At 44.5% G+C, this 27,343-nt stretch overlaps 1 protein-coding gene across 1 annotated transcript in view; it reads right to left on the reverse strand.

Moving 5' to 3' along the window:
- Positions 1-27,343, reverse strand: part of LOC308123694 (neurexin-2-like) — a gene marked incomplete at its 5' end in the record, with an annotated part of 459,246 nt that overhangs the window by 33,377 nt on the left and 398,526 nt on the right. Inside the window, one exon of the mRNA XM_080486315.1 lies at positions 22,175-22,346. Within this exon, the coding sequence (XP_080342441.1) occupies positions 22,175-22,346 (172 nt within the window). The remainder of the gene's footprint in view (positions 1-22,174; positions 22,347-27,343) is intronic.

The raw sequence follows: 27,343 nt of genomic DNA on the forward strand, positions 1-27,343 counted from the left end.
GAACTCACGGCTCTCTGGGCACAGACAATGCATAAAACATCAATTTGTGTTTTCATATAGTCATTCTGGGTTCAAGTTCAGTATCTTGTTTTAAATATATAAATATATTTATATATCTATATATGTATTTATAAACTTACTTTTAAAGAGGAAAACAAACAATTCCACGAGAGCAAGTGGAGCTCTAATTGTATCGTTATGATCACTTTTGTGTCTTTAACAAAGCTTTATAATTGTTTCAGGTTGTGTCTGTCTCTTTGTTGTTGTCGTGTTTGTTTTGTGTTTGTTTTGCAGTTCTTCTGTGCCTTCACGTTTCCTTTCTGTGGTTGTTCCGGTAATATTTTGTCTCATGTCCATGAATTTGCAACTCTTTGCTCTTCTTTTGAATCTCTCTGTGCTTGCTTTTGTGTCTCAGATCAGCTTCGTCTCTGAAGTCTTTCTGCATTTCGTTGTGATTGTGTTGAAAGTCTTGGTTATCGCTGCGGTTCCTCTGTCTTTGTGGCCCTCGTTCCATTATTTTGTGCCTGTTTGAAGTTGTTTCATCATCACAGTTGGTCCTTTAGTGGCTTCTATAGTTTTGTAGTCATTGTTGCATGCTTTTTGATTGAGTTTCATGTTTTGTTTTCTGTTGTTTTGTGGTTGTTTTGAGTTTCGGTGGAGTTGGTTTGTCTTGTGACGAAATCTTTATTTTACTTGTTTATTTTCCCCTTTAAGGTAATTTTGTGTCTCTGATCATTTTGTTTAACTTTGTGTGCTTTTGCAGATTTTTTATGTCCCTGTGATGGTTTTGTGGCACTTTTGGGTCATTTTGGCATTTGTTTGTGTTTCTGTCATCAATCTTTTTATGCCTTTTTGGCATCACTTCATATCTGTTTTGTATGAATGTATTCACTTCAAGCATTTTTAAACTTGTCCTGAATTGCATTGTGGTTGCTTTGTGTCACATTGTACTTATTGCGTGACACTTTGTTTTTGAAGTTGCTTTGTTTTATTGATCTCATATCTTTCTTGTTTTGTTATTCATTTGACTTTTCTGGTTCTGCTGACACACTTTATGGTTGTTTTGTGTTTCGTGTTGCATTTGTTTATGTGTTTTTCTTTACAGTTGCATGTTGTTCAGCTCAGTTGGATGTTTTTGTGCTTGCGCTTGTTTTTAGTCATTGTTTGGACCCTCTTTGTGTTTTTCTTATGTAGCTTGGCTATGTTGTTGTGTAAACGCGGAACTTTTTGGAAACAAAAATGCAGTATTTTCTCTTGAAAGGTTGGCGTGAAAACAGGGCCTTAAGCATTATCTTCTTTGCAGGTTATACGGCGGTCTGGTGGTTAGGACTCTTCATGTGGAGTTTGTTTGCTTGTTCTCCATGTAAGTGAATACGTTTTCTCCATAGTCCAAAACAAAACAGGAATGTGAATTCTCTCATTTATTTGGAAACTGGTCCAGGATCCAATGACCTTAAAATGTATAATATGGTGCCAAAGATGGATGAATAAATGTATATGTTTTGTTTTGTACCTGTTTGTTGTTATTTGTGATTTTCTGTTGATGATTTATCTGTTCTGTTGTTAGTGAGCATCTTGTGTGTTCCTTTAGGTTGTTTTACCAACAGATTTTGTCTTGCATCTGGTTTGGGACATTTGACATCTCTTTGTAAATGTGCATCATTAAGGTCTTTTGTGTCTATTTCTAAATGTTTCATTAAGTTTGTCTAATTTTTTAACTTTTCATCCCTTTGTAGTCATTTTATCACCTACTGTGATTGGTTTTAGCTTCTCTTTTTCATTTCATGACTTTTTATAGTTGTTCCCACTTTCCCACTTTTCTTGTTAAAGTTGTGAAACATTCCATTCATGATATAATTCAGCGTCATGTGTTTTTGATATTATTGTAGACTTTTCTAATTGTTTGACTTCACTTTGTCTGGTTGTGCTTCTTTTATTGTCACTTTCTGGTTCTTTATATATATATATATATATATATATATATATATATATATATATATATATATATAAAACAGAAGTGATAAAGGGAGGTGTAAAAAAAACCCAACTCTAAATTTTAATCATGCCTTGGCTGAATGAAGGTGAACATTGTCGTGGTAGCTCTGCTACCCGATAATAAAAAAATGCAATGAAGTTCTGGAACAGAAATCCTACCCTCCTCCGAGTGTCTGTGAAAGTGTATTTGATGAAAGCAAGAAAATGGGTGAAGCATGTGATTGAATTTTTTTTTTTTTAATGTAAGAGGATATAATTATGACCAATTACGTTTTTTTGTTTTTTTTTGACTGGTAACAGATATACTGACCTGGCTCTTGGTCCACTCACAGCCTGATTATGTCATGAAGTTACAGCAATTGGTTTGCTTTTTTCTTATGCAACCAAGGCCAGACGCCATATTTAAAAGCTCTCGTTTGATCACACAAATAGGGTCTTGCTCGTTCTTCTACTAAAAGCAAACTTCCCCAAAAAGCTGCTGGAGAAACAAATCTGGAGCATTAATGCGCCGCCCTCCTTTCCCCAGAGAGAGGAATGGCTCGTCTCAGATGAGCTGTGGTCGGTAATTACTAGCTGAGCTGAGCCCGAGCGGGGAGTGGGCCGGGCTCGGGCCACGCTCGGCTTGCTAATGCACCGATTGCTTGTCGGAGGCTGCAAAATAATAGCTGTGTGTTTGCTACAACCCCCAGAAAGTAGGTGGAGAGAAGAAGGGCGTACAGTGGCGAGGCCCTGCCCCCTGGTTGTGAGCCATAGTAACGGGTAATCTCGGTCTAGATTCAAGGACGTGAAGGTGGGGAATGTATCTGGAGAGAGCCACATCTTTCTCCCACCATTGTCATCATTATCCCTCCTTCATCCTCCCTCCTCTTCTGTTTTTTTTTGTTCTATTCTTCAATTTTTCTCACGCAGAGGTGGGATGCCACATGGTGGCAAGCAGCTTCGTTGCGAGGTGGGCCCGGAATTTATCTCCGTCAATACAAGTGACGGGCGCGACAAAAAGTTGGACCACGCAATAAGCCTTTATGTGTACAAATCCTTCAGAATGTTGGGTATCAACAAACAACCCCCCCCCCCCCCCCCCCACTTTCAATTTGGTTTTGTGAAGAAAGAAAAGGGACTTTGGAGAGAGAAAGTCAAAGAAGGCTGGCGCACAATGGGGGGTAGGGTGGGATGCTGACATAGTCGATTATGAAGTGTTCCCGAGTTATCTCCTCAGTGCAAGGCTCTCTTTGGTAATTAAGAGTGCTTTGCCTTTTTTTTTTTTTTTTTTTTTTTTTAACTCCTCACAAGTTAGGGCGGGTTTGGGTTGAACACGATGAATTCATTTAGCTTGACAATGGAGATGAAGAGCCAAATGTGCCATGAAGATAGACGAGAGAGCCCTGGGAGGAGAGTGCGGCGCCCCCGAGGTCCTCGGAGGCAGCTGAGAGCGCTCACGCTGGTGGTGGCGAGTGTTCAAGAGAAGAGTAGACTGGATTTATTGTGGCTCTGTATCTGATCCTATATCTGTATGTAGATCTTAAACAAGTGATGCTGTTAGTTAGGCACAAAGAGAGATAGCACGGCAGTTAGCTGGGAACAATCTGCTCTCTTTTCATTCGCTCCAGCTGTGACTATACTGTTTTTAGGCCATTTCATGGTAGGGGACCATGAAATAAGAGTAAAGAGTCCCTTCTTCCCCCGCGACAGAGCCGCCTTCTCGTCGCCACCTAGCCGCTCATGAGCAAGCGCGCTACGACTCATTCGGTTTCCCTTAAGTGATTTCTCTCAAATGTGGCTTTAACAGTGCAGAAGGGATCAAATGAGAAAACAAGCTAGTGGCTCAGCGGGACGCGGAGCTCATCAGGGATTTGCTGAAAGGCAGAAGCTTTCTGCCCATCCGCAGCCAGATGTGAGAGAATCACTGAGAAGGAAGCAGGGATAGCGAATAGCAGATCTGGAGTGGCGCCGAGTCTGGAGATTTGATTTGGGCTCTGGCCACACACCAAGTGGGAAGACTTGATTGCTTTCGATTAAGGAGTGAGGGGGTATGGGGGGGAGGACCTGTGTGCACCGTGCCATTAAACACTAAACATTAAACCTCACTTTTTAGGCCACTGAGACCCGGTGTCCTAGTATTCTTCCTCTCCTGTCCTCTCTGAACTCGGAGCTCGGTCAGCAGGGATAAACTCCTCGCCAGAAGAAGATGTAAAGAGGAAAATGTTCCGATCCTTCTGGGAACTTTGTTTTTGTTTTCATCTGCTAAACGAACGCCGACGGGAAAATTGATTCTTGCTCAATGTTTGTAAATCTTTATTTTGTTGTAGCTCTCCCGGATGAGATGAGGAAGCTGTGATCCAATGTTGGTGCTGTTTCTAGATTAAAAAAAAAAGAAAAAAAAGGCTCCACTGCTGAGGGTTTTTTTTTCTTTTTTTGGAGAAGGCTGGCACCAATGGTCAAAAGGGAAAAAAAGAGTGGAATGGAGGGGAGGATTAGACACAGAGAAGCAAACCTGGCATGACAGATCCATCACAAAGAAAAGGCGAAAAGGGACGCATCTGAGTGAGTTTTGTCTCAGATAGAGCTGTTGAAAACTTTTGGGACTCAGGATTTTTTCCCCTCCATTGGTTCTCCGTAATGGCTGCCATTTTGGATTTAGTCAGCGGTCGCACAGTCGCCCGTGGATGCTTACTCTGATCTGTCTCATGCACAGTAGGGAAGAAGGGATGAGGGCTCTGCAAAAAGATGCGGCGAGACAGGGCAGCGACGTGGCTCAGGACGCCGCTTGGCCTCCAATGACTTCCATTATTCCCCTGGTGTGACTGAAATACTGATTTGTGTGGGTGAACGCATGCGATTAGCCTCTTGTTTTGCATCTGTCTTTGTGAACTTGAGACTCACGCTGAATTTTGCTTGTTCTTTTACCCAACTGAGGAAGGTACTTGAAGAGGAGACCCACAGGGGCTGATTTCTCTCTGCACTCGGCTTAAAACCCAGCTCTGAATCATGGTGAGACCCCCAGAGGCGTTTGTGCGACAAAAATCAGCAAAACTGGCCACACAGCCTGAACCATTTGCAGGATGTCTCCCGCGGCATGATCTGGGCTGCTTACCACATTCAAACCCACCATTCACCCGCCACCGCAAGCGACACACAGCAGAATACATTGACATACATTTCTCCAGTGGTGAAAACAATAAATGTTAAAGGGACCTTTGTCTTTCTCTTGAATTTGGGATTGGTTTTCTTCGTTTTAACCCTCTGAGTTTTGTGGAGGCGAGGACGAGACATGTGGAGGTCTGGATCTTTTAGCAGGAGTTAGAACATTGTTAGCTTGGTTTAGATTGGTTTTGTTTCCGTCGTCCTGAACGACTGCCGCAACCTGTCCAAGTTCTTCCGAATGTTGACATCCGGGGCCAACGTTAGAACATGATTTATAACAAGGTTATAACTGAGGGCTCTCTGAATTTGGTCACCAGCGGGGCAAAGCTGTGAGGAAGTCGGCCGAATCGGGTCAATTGGCAGGCAGGTGTGGAGTGCAAAGAGAAGCCCTCAGTGGTTAGTGTGGGTGGAGTTTGATTTGCTGTTAGGTGGTTAGATTCTGCTTAGAAGCTTGTTAGTGTTGAGTTCTATCCGCTTCCGGATCAAAGCGACAAACAGCTTTAACCCTTTGAGCTCAGGAATTCCCCTTCGTTTATCTAGACTAATGTGTCCTTTATGCAACCGCTTTGCCTCTTTGGTGCATGACGTGTGTCTGACAAAACCAATCGTTTTAAGAAATAAGCGACCTTCTGCCTGAGAGTGTGTCCTGATCAAAGCCTGCACTTGAGGCCTGACGAGGTTTTTATGTTTATTCCTGCCGTCTACCTTTCTCCTCCCCTAAACGAACTCATCGCGAACTATGGAAGAAAGAGAATAATGCATTCAGTCTTAAGCTCATTCTCTTTAGACTTTCATAGCATGCACAAATCACTTCATAAGTGGGCAAGTCATTTTTTATTGATCCACTTTTTCATTTAACTTTCATCTCCTAAGTCTTTTTTAATTCTGATTTGTGCCCTGACTACCCTCAGCGAAAAGTGGCTCCCCCCCCGACGCACCGGAGGTGAGCGCAGGAGTCGGTTTGCAGGAGCTGGAGATGGAACGCGAGGATTGTTTTGTCTCCATGAAATAAATATGCAAGCGCTCTTCATTTATCTTGTTTGTCTGTCGCATGAATACTTCATTTTGCTCTCGGAGACGTTTTCTTTTTTTTTTTAATCTCCTGAATTCATCCCTGCATGTGTTATCACTCACAATGCTGTTTCAAAAGGAGCCCCTGAAGCTAATTGGCTTGAAACGCTTAATTCATGATAATCTCAACACATCTCCTATGCAAATAGAGCCGCTAATGCAAACATAACTGTAAAGTCTCACAGATTTTGTCATTCAGGCATTCTTTTCTCTCTGTTGTGTTTTTTTTTAATGTATATATAGTAAATGTTACTATGTGTGACTGTGACTCAGCTAAAGTGTTGGCCTCGTTATTTTGTGTGAAGAATCAACCACCTTCAGCAGCACAAACACACGGCACAAGACAAAGAGGTTGGGACGCTCGGCACTCAAAGGGTTAAAGCACGATCACTTTGATGCAGGGGAGGCGGACCACATTTCAAACTTCTGGCGCAAGCTAAGTCCTGAGGTCGGGTGGGCAAAATGGCGCCCAAATACTGCATGTGAATGAACACTTCAAGAGTCCCTTTAACTTTTAGTGACATTCATGGGAGGTGGGGGATTCTTTTTTTTTTTTCTGTGGGGGTGGGGAGAAGGGGGAGATCCAGTGATGATAGTCGGATTTTCTTTTTTTTTATTCCCCCGGATTTCTTTTTCATGATTGAATATACAGAATTCACATTCAGCCAACAGAAGACACAGGAAAGAAGAACACGGAGTCAGTAGGTTATTTGCATGTGTTCAGGTTATTGGGGGGTTATGTTGGGTTATTTGGGGGGTTATCCTCTGAAGAGATGCAGCCCCAGTTTCAGGTGCTTTTAGAGAAGGTACACATTTTTTGGGGGGGGGTTTCATTGCCAATTGTTACACAACAAATACAAATAGAAGACAGCGACATGTCCTCCAACAGAGTTCCATGCTTGGAGATGAATAGTAACTGGGAGGCGTTAGCTAGCGATGTAGCCGCTAGCTACTGCGCCGATTGTTCCAATCTGCTTTGGGACCTTCAGTTAAAGAGCCAAATTACATTCACCCTTTGCTGCGTGGCACTGCACCTCCTCCAGAGTGGTGGTTAACGGTAGGTTAGACGGTTAGATCATTAGTGGAGTTAAAGGGATTTTATTACCTTTGTCGAGTAGCCACTCGTCAACTACCCGACCAAGTCGGTATGGGATTCTTTGTCTAGCAATAGCCAGGCGCTCATTATCAAAGTTCCCTTTAAGAAATTTGGAGAAGACAAATTAAGAGAGGTTACAAGAGAATCTGAAAAGGTTAGAGGTTAGAAGGGCAACATGGCAAACGTTTAGCAAGTTATGTACTTTAATGCAGCTTTAGTTCGGACAGGAAGAACTTGCGAAAGTGTTTTTGGGCTGGTTTGTTGGGTTAGACATGTTAACAGCATACTAGTTACCTTGAGTTTAAATGGTTGTTGTTGTTTTTTTTTTTTTTAAAAGCACGAACAAGTTAAACAGATTTATGCATAATTTAGATTGAGTGAGATTAAATAGGTGATACGCAAAGTGAAATCACTTTAGAAAAGCATTAGCAGTAATTTAGTACATGAAACTAGAATCGCACACAGAACCAGCAGTCAGTGAACAACAGATTTGATACACAAGTGAAAGGATAAAGCAGGAAGAAAAGACAGTGTCAGCAGTAAAGCATTGTCATTTCACATAATCACACAGAACTAAAACATTTCATGGTTGTTCCAAGGAAGACATATTAGAGTTCCCATTGCACACAAAAGAGTCGCTGATTAGCAAATCACCACCTCTCCAATCCGACAACGGCGTGGCTTTCTGCCCGTGGAGCGTCGCTTCACTTTGCATCCGACTCCAACACTTCAACTAAAGTAAAAAGGATTTAGTGAAACTGTCAGCACTGTTTTCCTCAGGTTTCTTTTTTTTTTCTGTCTCTTCCAGATGCATTAATGGAGCACTTCTCAGTGGCACTTGGCAATTAGCATCACTTCCACAGCGTGTCACAGAAGTTTCATCAGTGCCGCACAAACTTATTATCCCTCACTTCACTTCAATCAACCTCGGGGTCGTGCTGCGTACACCTCCAGCCGGGAGTGAGCTGGATTTGGGGGGGGGGGGCATGAGGGCCGGCGGTGGTCGGGCCGTGGCCGTGATGAAGTCTAATGTGGTGGCAGTGTCAGAGGATTAATTAGCAGTTATTGTCAGTGTCAAGCGACAATCTTTGTAGATTACAGGCTACGAAAATCAAAGAGTTGCGCTGGCACAGGCTCAGAGAGTTCAGGGAGGGTTCCACAAAAATCATTTCATTTACAGCATGTTTGAAAAAAGAAGCTGAAGCAGAGCTGCGCCGTTGTCTCGGCGGAAGAGAGTCAGGAAATTTAAAATTTGAATTTGAATTTCTGAGAGCATCGATGGACGCTGAAACCGTGAAGGACAGTCGTGACCACAGGTCATTAATGTTTAAGATGTTCTCATGGCCAAATATAAAAACAAAAATCCAATAATGGATAAAGAATCCAGCTTCAAGCGCTTCCAGTTTTTAACTAGTAGATGGTTGTGTTGTAGTATGTATCCAGTCATTTCTTCCAGGGACAAAGTCAGATAAACAGGACGTCCAGCAAAATGATGCAGCCTGTGTTAGCACACATCGCTAACACTCACCCCAGTGCTATGGTCATAAATGTACAGTAGCTATCAGTTTAAAATCCAAAGAGTGTTTCTCTAGCTTCATACATTATTAGTTAGAGAAGTGGGCCACATCAGGTCTCTGAGCAGGAACCTTGACCCCAACCAGCTCCCTGCATGCTGCTCCACAGCAGCACACTGCTTTAAGTATGTGTGACTCAGGTTAACTGCGAATAGGATGAGTTAAATACAGACATATAATCTCCCCAAGGGGATGGATGAAGAACGCTTACTTTATTTCTTCTTCTCAACCAGCTGGTTACAGCCAAAGACTATTCTGTAATACCATATTTTACCACAAGATGGTGTTGTGAGTTACTCTACCACATTGCCTGCAGTCAGTCGGAACAAGAAAACAAACTAACAGTAATTCACTTGAACTCAGAAGTAGAGACTCAATGATGTCCCCATTACCAAAAATGGGAGAAGTTTTAGCTACTATACCCACTGTTACAAATTTGGATCCATATTAACAGAAAACACATAAAGTCAAAGTGGAAAAGAAAAAGATTTTGTCATATCGCCATCAAGATGGGGATGTTTTGGTGTTTCAGTAGTGATGTAAAGTCAGAGATGAACATCTCAACGCTAAACAGAAAAGCTCCAACTAAATTCTGCACCCTCACAAGTACATTTAGTCTCTCTCTCTCTCTCTCTCTCTCTCTCTCTCTCTCTCTCTCTCCCCTCTACCGTTCTGTGCTGCTGCAGTGATCTAAAATAGACCACCTCTCAGCTCTGCAGTACCTCCTTCCACTCCCCAGGGGTCTCTCTACCCACGCCTGCCTTGCCTGCAACGGCTGCATGCGGGCGTTGGAGTGCGTGTGCACGTGTTGCAGGTCCTCTACGTGGTCAGATTCATCCGTGGGGGGATGCAGGGGGGGTTGGGGGTGGCGGGGGACTGAGGAGAAGGCTGGAGGAGTGAATGACAGCGGGCAGACGGAAGGCAGAAGAATGCGCCTTTGTTTACACGTAGGGGCACATGACTCAGAGCCGCGAGCACCTGTAGCTCCTCTCGCTCGGGGCTGAGAGCTGACTCACAGGTGCAGGCCAGCGGAAAGAGACGGATACAGGAACTGTTAGTTGATGTTTTGATTGTTCCGCCGCACATAATTAACGTCCATGAAGCCTTTCACTTGTAATAATACTTCAATTAAGCCCATAGAGGATGTATCTGGGAGGCGTGCTGAGGTGCTCAAGTGTGAATTCGCTCTTAGAAATGTTTGTTTTTCCCTTTTGCAATGCAAATTATTGTCATGCGGCAATTACATGCATGTGTCGGCGTCGCATTGAAGAGTGGCGAGGTACTGCTCTACCATCTGGAAATACGATTAAAGTACAAGCACTTGCAACACTCCATTTTGGTAACAACAATGGTACTCGGCTGTAATTGTTGAATTAGGGGAGGGAGTGACAGCTGCCTCTACCCGTAGTGAGTGTGTGTGTGTGTGTGTGTGTGTGTTTTGGGGGGGGTGGGGGGGGGGGGGGGGGTGGGAGGGGTATGGATAGGTAATTAATAATAAAGCCAGGAGAAAAAACGTAGTGGAATGTGTTGGTGGTCCTCAGAAAATCAAGCTGCACCTCATGCACAAGCCCCAGCTAAATATTTCAATTTTTTTTTTCCTTCCAGTAAACAAATCCCAAGCAAGATCCCACTTTTTCAAGCCTTTTCCAAGTGTGAGTGGCCACACCTTCCTCATCACTCTTCACCTCCCCTCAGCATTCCCAATGAGAACTCATTAGAAGGTTCTCCCTCTTGTGGCAGCCGTAAATCACTACACCTAGAAAATTACCCCGTTCGCTCCTCCTTTGCCCTCCTCTTGAATACCTCTTCCTCTCCACTCCCAGGTAAAGTTATGATGAACTACTCAGTAATAGATCCACGGATTCTTTAATAACTTAACAAAAACTTTGTCATCTGCATGTTTCAAACTTGTGATTTTTTTTCCTGCTCTGACATATTTAAATAAAGAATGAAGAGCAAGAATGAGCAGCCAGAACACGTCATCACTTGGTTTTCCTAGACTCCATTAAATCTTACTGATTCTTATTAGTTAAGATAAGATTATTACTTATTGAGTTAGAAAGATATGAAAGCCTTCATATTAAAATGCACTGTTTGATTCTAATAAAAGCAGAAGTCAAATCAGCAACTCAAATATCTCCCCTGATTTTCTCTCCTCCATCCCTTCTTTCCTTAATCCATTTTCCTTGTCTCACTCACTTATTCATTCCTTTCTGTCCAAACACTCTCCGTCTATGCTTGTCGTCTTCTTGTTTTCAAACTGTCCTTCATCCACGTTCCACTCTGTCCTTTCTCTCACCCCGTTGCCAAAACCCATCCAGACACATTTTGGCACTAATACCTCCCAGTGACCCGTTTTCTCCTCACGCCTCTGAAACGACCGCCCATTTCCAACCATCCATAAATTCCTGCACCTGCAACTTCCTTCCTCCGTTCATTCTGCTCAACTGTTCCCTCGGTTTGCCTTATTGTCTCTGCCATTCTCCCCCACACTCCTGTCCCTTCTTGTCCCCTTAATTCCCCTCCTTTTGTTTTGTTTACCTTCACTCCATTTCACCCCTCCATTCTCTTTCGCTTCTTGGCAACAGAGTGAGCTTATTACTGGGAGATTAAATGTAGTACACTGAGACACACACAATCCATCACTACACACTGAAAGTTTGGAATGTGTGTGTTTGTGCGCCGTATGTAAATGTGTGTGCGTTCTGTTTCCCCCGGCAAACAGGAGTGAACGACGGCATACTCATCAACAACGGAGGAGTCAACAAACCGAACAATGGCTCGACTCAGACAAAAGGAGGGGAAGATGGAAGTTGTCGAGTAGGCAATGTGGCGGCAAGGAGACCAAGACAAAGTCACAAACTCCTGGTGCACTTGTTTTTGTGTCCCCTCGCAGATCTAAACTCTTGCGTGTCCGTCCTGTCTGCCTGCACGTGTTTGCATTGGGCTCCTCTGAGAAATAAGTCATTCCGAGTGAAGCATCTCCCACCCTGCCGGCTGCAGCCTGCTCTGCATGAGAATGGAGGGGATAGATTAAACAGCTGGGCCCTGCTGCCGTCCCTGTCCGTCATTATCGCACACAGACGCTGCAGTCCCGGGACGATCCCCACCCTACCTCTCTGGACTGATGTGAAAGACCACCAAACAATGCCATCCCACTTGGCACTCAAGAAAATGTGATACAGGAAATCAGGCAGTGGCTCCTCAACTTTCACTAACAGACGCCGATGGTTTACATGTAAACCTGTGCAAGACGAGTTTATATTTCTTCAGCCCTGGTAATGTCGTATCAAAGCAATGAAGACCAGTCAGGGAGAGAAGGTTAGGTCATGGAGAGCATCTTGGCCATTTGGAGGATTAGTCGATAAAGAAGGATATTTGTCGTACAGTTTTTATGATTATATAAGTATGTTACATTTTACATTTCTGAGCTTTTTACTCACAAATAATGAGGTGTGGCAACAACTGCCATCCAAACCAATTATCAAACTAAGTTAGCATTGCAGTAAAAGCTCAATTACACATAGCAACCAACTGTAATTGGCTGGCATGTATAACCGGCTGTAGTACCAGATATTATAATGACGAAAGTTATTGCATCAATCGATGGCCAATCAATTAGTAATTCTACCCGGATTGGAATAATCTTTGCTGGAGCTGTGTGTCTGCTGAAGCTCAGTTCCTCTTCCATGTTTCTCTTCACTAAATAAATCAACTTCTTTATTTTTTTACACAGGTAAAAAAGCGAAGTATAAAAATTCAATTGCCCAGCGAGAAATCAGATTGATACAGGTCACAGTGTTTTCACATATGTCAGCCCAAAAATGACTATCCACAACAATTACTCTAAAAACTTTATGGCCATGAGCACGAAACAATAGAAACATCTGTCCTGTGATGCACTAAATGATCTGGATTTACAAAATCATGCATTTCTCTTTCCTGAGACACAACGATATGTTTCTGAATTGACCAAAAAGGTCTTTGTCCTAACAGTAACATAAACACCAATCTGTTTTTATTGCGTTTTGCCTAATTCTTCGGTCAATGCAGTCGATTAATGCTTCAAACTTCACATTTTATTCTAAAGGATCCTGATCATATTCTCTCGAGCAAAGATTGAGAAAAATGTTGTGGATCAATTGAAACTGGGATCTACTGTACCTGAAATGATCCAGTGTTAATCAGTAATGCAAGGAGCTAAAAGCCACATAGATTAAAAATAAATGACTCAATTGGTGAGTCCTGCTGAAGAAAATACATGTATTGACAGGCCAAGAAGCACACCGACAAACCACCAATACTAATCATCATGAGATTATAAAAGAAAACTCTAAAGTGTCAGAATGATGATGGAAGTGTACTTGATCATTGGAAGGTGCAAAAGCCAAAAGAAGGCAATGCAGGTAGACAACAGGGTAAAGAGCTTTAACTGTGAGTCAGCGTAAGAACTGATTCATGTTAGTTAAACTCAATATTTTGTGCCTCAATTAAATCCAAAGCTCAGATTCACGTTCCAGTAGTGTTTTCACTAAATCGTGTAACTTTTCCATTTCATTCAGTGCTTTGCACAGACAACACGCCCGCGGCTCTGTAGCCCCCCCCCCCCCCCCCCCCTCCCCCCGGCTCAGACCGTTCACCTCGACGCACCGTTGCTGCTTCCGCTCTGGAAGCCAGAAAACCTGTCGGTCCTCCTGCTGCGCCACATGTTTGCCGCCCGAAGCGTCGGCTGGATCAGCAGCCATGATGGGACTGGTCGTGGGCAGGTATCACAGCTGCGGTGCTAGGGGGCAAGGCAAGGGCACGGTGATTGACTGGCACCTCAGGGAGTCACGGAGCAAGGTGGAGGACTGCGCAGTGGCGTGCAGGGAGCGTAGGGTGTCGGCTGCTGTGTCTGTCTGGGTTGAGCGAAACGTGCTGATAATCCAAGCAAACGAATCGCATGCAGAGTTGGGTATCAGTGCATGTGCGCACAGCCCGCGTGACGACATGCGAGTGTCTGTGCGCAGACTCTCCAAGGAGCCAACTGTATATCATGTCGCTCTGCAGGCAGCCAGATGCCCTTGTACAGGACACCCACATCGGAAATCCATCCACAAAAATGGAGATTACATTGGAGACGATTGGCCAGCGGCCATTCTGCTCCCCCTCCCTCTCACAGAAACCTCTCTCCGTCAAGCCAGCCTCATTCTGTTTTTCATTAGGTAACTTTAGATGGATTGCTCTCATATCCACTGGGTGTTTTTGAGAGCAGATAGGTTGAAGAAGTTACTGCCCGATGGGGCTACCGAACCCCCCCCCTGCAAAGAAATGCCGGGTTTCTCCTTCGTAAAGTTTTGTTTCCATTTCTTTAGGAGATTAAATCTGCTGGAGCTCAACAATAAATATTTCATTCGGTGTCTAATACACATGTTTCAGTCAATCTCTTCACTGTCAGTATGCTGACAACAGACCGAATAGGAAAGCTTCAGGAGTCAAATCAAGAGAAGTGACAAACAGCAGTCAGATGTGTTGTCCTTGTTTCAGGATAGAGACTCGTACCCAGATATAGCTTGAATGTACTTATACTATTTTGAAGATATCAAATGCATAGAATTTTCTTTTTTCCTGTGACACACGGGGGAAAGGGAAGCCATTTACCTTCCCACTACCCTCCTTTGTTCAATGTAAACACATCGCCCACCACTCATTTCTGCGCACATCTAAAGCTGATGATATCAACCCCCCCCCCTTTTAACTGCCGGCTCATCTTTCATCTGAGCAGCACTTATTACTCCAACAGCTCGATTGCATTTCTTCCCCTCTCTCCCTCTCCTCTTTGCTTCGACAGGATCTTCGCCACCTTTCATCTCAGCCACGGTGGATTTGTGCGAGGGTGGCTGCTGGAGTGAGCAAAAGAAATCCCCCCAACTCCACTCCACTTCCACCATCACCAGCAGCAGTCATGTGGAAATCAAAGTTGTCACTTCTCTAATTACCCAAAGCAATCTTTTCCCTCTCTCGATCTGCATTACTAAGCTGTCTCTCTCCTCGTCATGACTTTCTTCACCACGTCTATGTGCGCTCTCTCTCTCTCTCTCTCTCTCTCTCTCTCTCTCTCTCCCCCTCTCGCTCTCTCTCTCATCCCTTATCCACAGGCCAATAATTGGAGATACCTTCCAACTGTGCAAGATCCAATCAGAAGGAGTCGCAGAGCACCAGAGGCCCAATACCAACCAGAAGAATAAGGGCTGGCTGTCAGCAGCGACATGTGACTAAGCTGCCTGACTTCAATTAACTCTTCGTGGCTTTTTCATGCAAAACCTCCCCCCAATGTGACTGAGAAGTTAAGACCAAGTGAACTTTTGTTGGTTATGCAACACAACATCCAGGCATCAAAAAACCTGTGGCTGCATTTCTACATCTTTACTGGGTTGCCAGTCCCGACACAAAGAAAGACTATGTCCCTGTAAGATTTCACAGAAAACTTGTGAATTAATTAATGGAATGGATGTTGAAATCTTGAATATCATAACCACCTTTTTTTGTTTTTACTTTAGAAGATGACAACCAGAGGAGCAGATTTGATTTTCAGCACCGAGTTGATCAGTTTAATTTGAAACAAATATGTATTTCAGTTGTTGGTGTAAAAATATGGAATTCCCAACTACAGGATTTAAAAGGTTGCACAGATATTTGGAGATTGAAATAAAAAAGAAAAGTACAGATGAAGAAATCATTGTCATGGATGATCAATTGTTTTGAGCTTTTAAAGTTGTATTCCACAAGTATTTTGTTTGTTTTGTTGTTTCTAGAATTGTTGTGTTGATGTTGTAGGCTACTGAAAATCAACTGTAGGTGATATCAGACCACCTTTTTCGAATAAAAGATCCACTTATACATCACATTGACTGAACACTAATATTGGAGAGCAGTGTGGCTTGGCTGAGGGTTGTCTATACTGTGATCAATGTTTGTTGAGTGGAAGCACCTTTGTTCTTCTTTTATGAAAGTGGCTCTGTTTGTTTTCACTTGAGTTGCACCATCATTATTCTGGGTGTTTGATGGAAATCAGCCAAAAGTTCCATGCAAGCAACTGTGGTAATGCATAGTGTATTGTAACGTATACAGCCGTAGTCAGTTCAGTGTCTCTCAGTAAGGTTGACCACATTATAGGCTTGTGTCCAACACTTAGTGACATTTTACTGCATTCTGGGCTACAGATTTCTGGCATGCTTTGAAGATGATAACTCTTGACAATTTGTGCTTTTACATACCGTCAAGGGCGGCTGCCTCAGCAAACATTGTAATTACCTCACCTTGATGGACAAAAAAGACTGAACAAGCCTTGTTATACAGTACTTACGGTTAGAGTGCTCTTTCTAAGAAGGCAAATATGGCTTCCTGCCCAATCTTGACACGTGGTGCACCCCAAACACTTAACTATCATCTGCCTGGGAGACTGTTCAAGCCAGTCCAGGTCTGGAGGGCCCAAGTTAGTGAAGTGAATTGCAGACCATGCGCCTGCGGTCATTTGTATGTGTACAGAGTGCATCCTTCTCTTCTAACCCTGTTGCTCTCCTCTACTTTCAGCTACTCTAAATACTTTTAGAGTGCTCTCGTATATTATTTTCCCCAAAGGGTTGAGGAAAGAATTCTTTTCTCCTCACAATATCCACTGCTTATTCACCATGGGTTTTCAAGTGTCCAGGTTATGGACACAAAGACATACATTGAGAGACAGCCAAGAAGTAAAGGTAAAGATAAAAAAAAGAGAAGGGGGGGCTGAGCGCTTGGCTGACCTCTCTCTTTACACCTTTTATTGGAGAGTAAGAACATCTTAACAGCTCAGTCAGAGAGAGCTGAAGCTGACCTCACGGGTACAAAAAGCTTCTCTTCTTCCCTTTTTCCTTCCTCTAATGGCCGGTCTTCACGCTGAACGGATCCACTAAATGCCTTACAGAATGAAAACAGGGAGCGACAATAGCCCCGTCTTTGTACTCCGTCTATCTCCTCCGTCGTTCTCTTCTCCTGCGCTTGATTTATGATCTGCATTAAGTGGCGAGTTGGTCTGCCTGAAAATGAACAATCATTGAGTGTCCGAGGCTGCAAGTCTGACTGGCAAGTCATTTGCGTGTTAGGTAACCACGGTCGACGCCGCGCCGTGTGGCGTGTGACGGCCGCCGCGCTCGCGCCGCATCATACGACAGACTGTATGTGATTTTCTGCCCGCTGTGATGCAATCCAATTTGTGAGGCGCTTATTATTCAGTGGCGTTCGGAGCGTCATCCATCACAACGTGGCAGCAGCAGCTTCCAGCATACATACCGGATCTCTTCCTTGTTTTTCCACTGAAAGTCTTCATCTCCCTCTTGCTTCATTCTTTCCCTCCATCATTTCTCATCATCCCCAGCACTTTGCCTGGGAGTGCTATTGCTTCCCTTCCTCTTTACTCCCTTGCCACCAGGCCCTTCATCGGTGCATTACAGTCATGTTACTCACTAATTTTGTTCCTCTACAGCGACCTGATCTGAAACCAAAGTGACAGCTTTATAGTAGATCTTTCGCTTGGTTAAAATGGCATCCTGCATGTTCTCATTGGTCGTTATCAAACTGTTATGGGGCATGGTAATCACCACCAATGTACAGCTATGGTCACAATTTAACTCCAGTTGTAAAAAGGCATTATTATTGTGTCAAGCTCAGGGGGCAGTACGATGAAGCCTAAATGTCAAGTGTGGAATAAACCCACAAGACAATGGGTGCAGTTTTTTAAAAGCTCCTTTATTACTCCAATGTCTTCTGCTGTGATGAATGCCAGCAAAAAAAAGAGATAATGAGGAAAAGACTCAGGGTATACTGTACGCTATGACACACAGTCCTCCAGTAGAAACATGGAGCTCTTTCTGCCCTCTGCTGTGTTTCCTATCGATGCTGCAGCAGCTACATAAGTGAGGCTTCTTATAAGAGGGGGATTATTGCTGTTGCAGGCCCCCTTCCAATAAACCTGACCTCCTGTCTGAGTGCCTGAGAGCCACGACCAGCGAGGAGGATGAAGGTGAGGGTTTAAAAAAACTTTGAGTCAAGCCAACACTTCACACCAAAATGCGCAGGAGTTGACCAATCACAATATTTTAATTCACCAAAACCAAAAACAAACCAGTTTGTTGACTTCGATAGAGGAACACAAGGTAACCAACTACCACCTTCTGCTTTTGTTAGCAATGATGTCCAGATATTTGGAAAACACGCTGCTCACTGCAGCATGTCCTACCTAAAACTTTAAAAAAGCGAATAATCTAATCAGAATGTATAGTGTTGGAAATTTGAGGACTTGAATTAGGAAGCGAAAAAGCTACTTCGGTTTCAGCCTGTCCAATTGTCTGAAATACAAACCGAGAAAGATAGACTGAAGAGGTGATACTTGGATTTTACATACTGTGCCATGTTTTTGACCACAACCTGGTCATTCATATGTACCAACTAATGACTTACAAAAATTAAGTGAGTTATTAAATACAACAGAAAACCCGTTTTTTTTAATGATCGATAAAAACTTATGACACTAACATGCAGGTGTATTGGATATTGATTTGTGTGCTACATCTTATACAACTTGTGGTAGATTGCAGTCATTTTCGTTAGTCATTGTTTGGGTTTGAATTGACAATTTTCAAAATGTATACTCTGCGCCACAACAAAGAAAAACTTTAAAGTTTAAATTCAAAGGTTATTATGGGAATTTTTTTTTTCCCGGTCCGACCCACTGCATATGAAATTGGTTTGTATCTGGCCCCTGAACTGAAATGTGTTTGACACCCTTGGTCTACCACATTTGGCATGTTTTAGCAACGACTACACTCATTTGATATCAGTATGTGTCTGATATAAGACCATTACAAATAGTAGCTCTAGATTTAGCAAAGCGGGATAAGAATATGAGAATAGTTTATCATTTTCTGCATAAACTTGATTTTTTAATGCTCATGACATCAGAAGACTATACGGAGCAGAAGCTCAGCAGTCCCTGATGAGCCGAGGTGTGTTATGAGCATCCTGTGAAAAGGAAATGCTTCCCAAACTCTAGTGCATTCCAAACTAGTAACTTTTGAAAAATCAATTCAGTGTGTTTGTCTGATTATAAAGCAAACGCTCTGGTCAATCACTAATGACGGGGGAGTTGCAAACCAACTACAATTACCCTCGTCGGATCTGCTCCCACTTCTTGCAGCAGATGACCGGTAAATAAAGGGTATCGGGTGTGAAATGGTACAATTAGAGTCCGTATGGCGCTGCTGCTAACATCTGCCCGTTTATCTGTGGCCAAGTTGAGGTGCTCAGTGTGACACAGGGAAGTTTTTATTGAGCCAGTCTGCCATTTTGGGAATAAGGGAGGTGGGGCGATCCAATAACTGTTGCTTCGGAGGACCCGCCGGGGACACCTGACACACTGGATTAGTGGCTGGGCTGTTCCTCGGACACTTTTTGTCTGCTCGCTGTCCATCAAGTGTGAACACACACAGGAGCACATGATGGCCGCGTGGCGAGATGCGCGCAGACAGACGTGCGAGCTGTCACACATGGCATCAAACATGAACCAACAACACCCACAGAGGCATCCCCCCCCCCCCCTGAGGGACTGCAAACATCACTTTGTGGGACGTCAGGAGACGTGTTGCTTCGCTGCCGATCGGGCCTGACCCGTGATGACCATGTTTGCTGTCAACATCTTGTCTCTGCAAATCATCACCTCGAAGCGGCCTTCTGTTTATAGGCGGCCGCTTCCGGCGAGCCCCGATGGAGTGAAGCAACCGAGACGCTTTGGCGCGAGGCCCCGGATACACTGTGCATAAACAGCCTGTCAGGAAAAGATCACCGCCCATAGCCTTGTCACTGTCTATCTTAGCTGATTTGGTACATTCAAAATTGTCTTTTATGTCTGGCATGCTTGTCCCTCTCCTCAGCCTCTAGGGACTTTTCTGAGATAGCGGTTTTGGAAATGAGAATGGCGTTCGAAACTACACAAGCGTCCCGACGAGACTGCCAGATGTAGGTCACAGCGGCCACTGAGGGGGACGGAGATTTAAATATTGTTTCATTGGAAAGAACTAGACAATTTCTCTACCTATGAGAATCAGCAGGATGCTCCTTTCTGGGATCTTTTATGACAAACTTGCTCTATGTACCTCCAAATGTAGTTACAAGGACCGTTTAAGATGGTTTCAAGATGCTCTGCTGGGAATACACAGCAATAATCCCGGATGATGTAAGAATCAGGAAAGTAAAGTAGGTCTGAATATGTTGAAAATGTGAATACGGAGCATTTTGTCCCATTTAGAGAGAACAAAAAAATCCTCTAAATCTGGGTCATAAGAATGTGTTCCAGCTCCTTTTTTTCCTCTCTTTTTCCAAAAAGACATCACTTCCCTTTGTCTCTATCTTCCCGCACCTCATGTACCAGGAAGTGGCGCACCTCCCTCCCTCCCTCTCTCCTCCGCCCTTCAGCTGCCGGAGCCTCATCCGAGGGGTTTTTTGCTCTCCTAATGTGTAACATCTCGGTCTCGGCAGGACACCGCCCAACCAGACGGATGACGAGTGGAACCTTCAAAGCGGGCGCCGAAGCCATCAAAGCGGGCGACCAAAAATAGTTTGAGTGCATCTAGCTCACATAAATGAATCAAAGCTCCAGTAACACCCCCCCCCCCCCCCCCCCCCCCCCCCGCCTTACACCCCCCCCACCACCCTCCCTACTTCTGCTTCATCTATTTCCTTCCTTGAGTCCCGATAACCTCCTAAAACTTCAGACGGGGCTCCGGCAAACAAGCTCATCAAATAAGCCAACGAGCAACAACAAAACAAGATTCTTCAATTCTTGATCAGCTGAGTAGAAAGAGGGGGGAAGAAATGTTTGATGAGGACAACGACAGCGGGAACGAGGGCGGAAAAAGAAGAGGAAGAAAAAGAATACAATATGGCGACCCATGCATTAATGCTTCCCCGTGAAACAAAACATAGATTTGGATGATGACACCCGCCTGCCAATGTTAACAGGCTGCTCGACTGTTATTTTTCGAGCGCTTCCTTCCACGCTATTGTTAGATGAAGGCTCCTCTTTTGGGAGCGTGTGCTGTTGTGAAAAGGGCTGCATTTCCATCATAATAACAAGTGAAAAGAGTGAACTGTCACAGGGAGCTTCCTCCTCTGGCTGTGATGCATGCCCCATCCGCCCGGCCTCGATGCGTCGCCGCCACAGCCGCTGATGGATGAGCGAGGGACTGTGCTTCTCTCAATGCCTAAACAAAGCCTCAGCATACAGGATCACTGCTGTGACACAGAATGTCACAATCCCCTTGCTCTATAAGTCAAATGGAGTAAATATCATGGCCACATTAGCGGCGTTCTCTCCCTGCTGTTTGAAACAATGATGACGCAGTCACACCTCCGGGTGGATTCGGAGTCGTCGGTGTAGGATAAAAGTCCCGATTCTGTCTTCGGGTGAAGACGTGATGGGCTGGTTTTTATCAAGTGCAACCTCATGACGGGAAAAACAACACGTCTTCCTTTGAACAACCATAAACAAAAGTGGAAAGGGGGGAACACGGCTGGAGAGAGAAATTAAGTGGGAGCTTCTTGCTAAACCAAAAATAGCCACATAATTCAGGCCGGATTGCAATACCGTGATTATGGTAAAAAAAACAACGAGCGGGGGAATTAGCACGGTCCCAGCAGTGACTCATCGGGTGTTTGCCCTCGTTTAAAGTCTGTGTGCATAATAACGCCGTGCCCGTGTTCATCCCCGAGCCGAGGCACTGCTTCTAAACACTTCTGCGCAGCTTCGCTGCATGAGGTGTCCTTCCATCTGCCGGGAGAGACGGGTCACAGGAGTCGTGCCTGGCAGGCAGGTTTACATTCAGCTGGAACGCATTCAAAGGTAGCTCTCGTAGCCAGGAGCTACAATGAGAGGCGAACTGCTGGGAGCTGGATGCACTTCGATGGGGAGATCGCTCGCCTCAGGAACGTCATTTGGCTCTTTCTGCCTTGCAGACCAGAACCCAACTTAATCACCTAGAATAATGCAGGCGGCCTCTAAATATAAATGCTCTGCTAAATAAACCAGAGTGTGTTGCTTGAAAAAGCAACGCATGGGAGGTTCAAGTAGTGAATGTTTCTTTTTTGAAGCTCCTGCTTTCTCTCTCCACTGTGTTGCCCAGATTAAGCAAAAAACTCAACACTGTGCAGTTGCAAATCCGACACCTAAGCCCCCTCCCCAATGTTCAGCCCAGGTCCCGAGATCAAGGGCACCCCCCGGTGTTCCTACCTGAGGGGAAACGTTCGATGACGGGCTGGTTGTCCACCTGCAGCGTGGCGTTGCCGCCACTGCGTGTGAATCGCACCACGTGATATTTGCCGTCGCTCACCATCACCGCGCTCTCTTCGATGGCGATGTCGTCCGTTCCCACGTTGAAGATGACGCCGACCTTTCCCCGTTCCTGCGAGGCAGAGGAGAGATAGAAGGACACTGTGAGAAAAGAGTGGTCAAGACTGTGGATCGACGGAAGTAACAGGGAGGGTCAAAAGCTTTGTCTGCTTTGTCCGTACTTTTATTGTTTGGTGAGAGTGTGTGTCTCTGTCAGTGTTTTGCTTCTTTGGGTTTTTAATTAAAAATGGTTGGGAGCCACTGCTCCAGATGTGGACGTAAAGAACACGCCATTGCCTTCACATTAACTTCTTTCTAAGAAATCACCAGAGGTGTATCATAAATACTGAGTAAAATACTTTAAACTCTAAATACTGAGGTATTTAGAGTTTGAAAGTAAATTGTGAAAATCTGTCATTCAACTCAAAAAATGTGTTCAGAAGTGATTTAAAAGGTGAAACCTCCTGTTAATGTAAATGACAAGTGATGTTATGTGTGTTTATACTAAATATTTTAACTTTACAAACCCAGTGCATTAGAGGTTGTAAATGTTTATACCTCTAGATATTTTCTATAAAATCCATGCCAAAACACAAATAAATAAATAAACATAAGCATTTTTCGCATATTTTCAACTCTTTTTCCAGCATTAACAGTCCAATACTATGATTCCTTCAAGCAGTTTGCACTTGTGTCAACCTTGAAGTCTACTATAGTATAAGGATAAACCAATAATCTCCTTTTGTTGTTAATGGTCTATTATACGACACTCAGACCATCAATACTCACAGATGTCCTGTTGAGTAAAACTAGTTCCTAACTGGTGTCATATAATGGGATTGTGATGAGGGAGAAAAACAAAAACAAATCATGTGTCTTTGTGTGTGTGGATTCATTTCATCAGAGCGATCGAATCGTCAACTAAACACCAGTTACACTGGAGTGAAATACAGTTACATTGCAGCCATCCAGCCGTGCAGAAATCCATCTGAATGAACGCGATGAGGACGGTCCTTTTTGTTGTCCCCTGGCAAAAATCAAAAGATTGTTCTCCTCACTGCCAGCAGACTGATTACCGCGTGAGCATCACATCTAACATGCATCAAGCCTGTTTAAAGAACGCCACTCTCGCTGAGGACTCAGGCACCTTTGGTATTCATCAACTGAGTGACCCCCCCCCCCCACCGCTCCTCCTCCTCCTCCCCCACTTTCCCATCTATTAGTGTTGACAGCCGCCCACTGCTTCGAGTTTATTACAGTCAACCGCCTACTCCGCTCTCCTCTCCCGCCGTCTCTCTCCTCTCCCACTGTGGCTCCTGTCCTCCGTCCCGGGAAAGGTCAAAGTCATTTACAGAGTTACAGTCTGCCAGAGAGGCGCGGAACAAGGGTGAGAGTGAAACCGAGTACATGCCAGACAGCGCCATTACAAACAAACTCTCCCCGCCAGTGAAAATCCCCCAGCTGTGGTTTGCCGCGATACGGGGGGGGGGACCCCGAACACTTTCCCACCGCCACTGTGGGTCAAGCTCATTTGCAGATGGCGAGTCGTCTCCGCGCAGCACCGTTGATTGCATTAACTCATTAGCTATGTGCATTCATAACGTCGCTGCTTTCCGCAGATATTCAGAGGTGAACGCGTGGCTTTTGCCCGTGGCACTTTTCCATTATTCATGGCTGATTAAGTATTTCACAAAAGCAAATAAAACACCCCAATGTTAACACAACTTAAAATAGCAAGTTAATTGAGTAAATAAGTGCAGAGGTTGTACAGTAAGTTAATGATCAGTGTAATCGTGGCCAAATTTATGTGCGTTCAAACTGCTCTACTGGCGCAAAGTGCTTACGGTGCTCAACCAAGGCCACATCACGGCCCTGCACCGACGACGGCCCTGATTAGAGTATTAATTGAGCATGTTCAAACGGCAGCACCAGTGAAAACGCCGTGCTTGTGATTAATGTCGGACCGAATTTAAAGCTCAGCTGAGTGACCGGAATAAACAAGCAGGATGGAGAGGGAACGGATACTGCGGAGAGGGACGCTCCAGATCCAGGACCAGGACCTGGACGAGGCCTGATGGACTCCTCACAGGATGATCTCATTCAAAGAGGCTCGGACGTCTCAAATGGCAAAGTGCTTCCAGCTTCTTAGGCACTTAATCAATTGACTCGTGTTATGGACTGACCCTCGCAGTCCTTCCGTCCGCTCTCCCCATGCGTGCCAAAAACCAATACAGACCCTGAGACATGAATATGGATACTGTCAGGGAGCGATTAGTGTGGCCCACATGAATGAAAACTTAATCGTTGGGATGTGATACCTTCGGAGATACTGCGGGCAAGAAGAAGAAGAAACAAAACAGAATTGAGACGGTGTGCGAAATGCTTTTGAACGGGGCGGCAATGCCGGGATCATCTCCGTGATGGCCCTCGCATCAGGATAGCTTAGAATAATCACAACACCTTTGCTTGAAGAATTAATTCAATTTACCGGAGCAAAGCAGAATGAATCCGTGCTATTACGGCTGAAAAGCAGAAGGGAAAGCCAATTTGAGTGATATTTACTGAGAGATTAGCATTTGTGTTCCGCAACATTAGGGTCCTTCCCGGTGCTGAGGGAATGTATCGAGCCCATTACGGTGGGAAGCCGCTGGGAACCAGTGCTTTCTTAAAAATGATTTTAGTGTAGCAGTAATGACATTTTAATGGCCATTTCCCTTAAGCGAAGATATCTCTGGAAACAGGAGGGGGAAAAAAAAAAAAAAAAAGGTCTGTGAATGACTGGGAGCAGTCAAGCCTGCAACATTGAAATGAAGGGAGTGGTAGGTAACTTACAATAAGCCCCGGCTGCTCTTTAAACACCGCCGCCGCTCGACTAGCGCTTAGCTGTCCTTAATCTGCTGCAGCTGTCGGCTAATGTCAGGAATAACAATATTCCGTTCCTCCTCTTTTATCTGGCGGCTAACTCTTCGCACTTCTCTTTCTGGGGGTCAATCCATGGCGGAGGTAGGGGGTCCACTGAAGAATGGAGGGAAAGCGCTCGACTTCACGATACATTTTTCAATTACGTCAAAATTAAACCCCAGCTGCCTGGGGAAGACTGCATCTCTTTGAGTGACTGTGATTCAATTATACACTTAAAGATCTACATCAATGGTGGTTGAAATGTGATTTGTGCGGTCTCTGAGGGGAGGGGCCAGGAAATGTACTTTCATGTGGCTATATGTAACTTGCCGGTGTGGTTATGGCGGTCTTCCCATTGATAAAGGAAACAAAAGACAGACTCTAAAGTGAAATGTCAAATAATAGGTCAAGGTGATGAGTCAATAATTTGTTGATGGATTCGTTACCGGCCTGAGCATTCATACAGCGTGCCTTGCAGAGAAAATGCTTGAGCATCTGTTTTTATCAGAAGATACATTTTACTACACTTCCAAAATAGTATAGATAGAATATATCAATCACTTTTGAACATTAAGACTGTGTGAGTGTGGGTCAATTTCTCCATCCAACCAACCAACCAACCAACCAACCAACCAACCAACCAACCAACCAACCATTCAGAGGAATGCCTCCAGTCTGGAAAGACTTCTGAATTCAGCAGAGATCCAGTTTTGCTATCTGTGCACCGCGTTTCATTTTGTACGAAGTAAACATGACAAACTGTGTATTTTACAAAGATTTCCCCTTGAATATTGTAATAATTACTCAAGCACAAATTCGCCGTCCTTGCCAGTCATTTGAGATCTTATTGCAGTGAAAAGAGAGTTTTGTGCATCGTGGAAACTGCTGATCGGCTTCCCACACAACAGTGAGTTGATAGAGTACCCCCCCCCCCCCCCCCCCCCCGCACACACCCCCACACACACACACACACACACACACACACACACACACACACACACAAAAAGTTTCTGTAATCCTCTCATTAGAGTCTCTCCTTCCCTTTTCTCAAAGACAAAGACAATTGGCTTTGGAATTCTGTGCTGCAGTTGAGGCGGGGAAAGAGCAGCGCTGGAATACGGAGAGCATTTCCGTTTGAAATATTTCAACATGACCTTGTGAGAACGCGTAGAGGTAAACGCCACCGTCGAGAGCGGAATGAGAATGAGGCGGAGGCTGCAGTTGGCGCGTGTGTGTGTGTGTGTGTCAGGGTTATCGGGCAGCCTCGGTGAGCTCTCGCTATTCACAAAGAAGGAAGAGTGAGGAGAAGAGGAGGAGGAGCAAGGGGGCAGAGAGAAACACTGTGCGATGAAAGGACAGAGGGAACCTTGATGATCCTCCTGGGCCGCAAGGTGCTCGCAGATCAAAGCTGCTTTTGAGCACGTCAAGATCTGGTTCTTTCTCCTTGGCAATTGCTGATGCTCAATTAAGAACGGGGAGAAAATATACCAAAAACGATGGGATGTGAAAGTGTTTTTGAAGGTTTTGTTTCCTTTTTTAAAAAGTCTTTACAGACTTTTGCTTTTTCCCTAAGACATCCTAAACCTTCAACCCCCTCTGGATGTGCCTTCCTTCCCTCAGAGTCTTTGTTGCGTTCTAAAAGCGATACGCCAAGTTCCATATGGGTGGGTGAGAGAAAACGGCCATATGAGCCAGAACATGGCTTCAATAGGATGGTTGTTTAAATCACTCGAGGTGTTTGGCATTTTGCTGTATCAACGGGCCTTGCAAAGCGATTTGTGGAAAACGTGGCTGACCAGATCATGAAAATCTGCTGAGGCCCGGGATTCGCTTTGACAGATTTCATATTAATGGCCCACCGCGGGTGGTGCGAATGCAAAACTGTTCATCAGCCACTCGCTCTCATTTCCCCCAATAATGATCTATCACAGCCTGTATCTGCTTTAGCTTAACTTGACGTGCCAGCATAAGTATGCAGAGATCCCGTATTTATTAGCTGATGAATCAGGCGGCAGGGCGGTGGGGACGGAGAAACCACTGATAAATAGATTTTCGCTGGATCGCCCAGTGAGAAGCAATCATTTCTTGTGAGAGACCACACATGCATGTGACACTTCCATGTGCTCCTCTGGCAGCTCAACATTTCATAGTCTTGTACTTGTGGAACTT

This window comes from Lipophrys pholis, assembly GCF_963383615.2.
Source record: "Lipophrys pholis genome assembly, chromosome: 18".
Classification (NCBI taxonomy): domain Eukaryota; kingdom Metazoa; phylum Chordata; class Actinopteri; order Blenniiformes; family Blenniidae; genus Lipophrys; species Lipophrys pholis.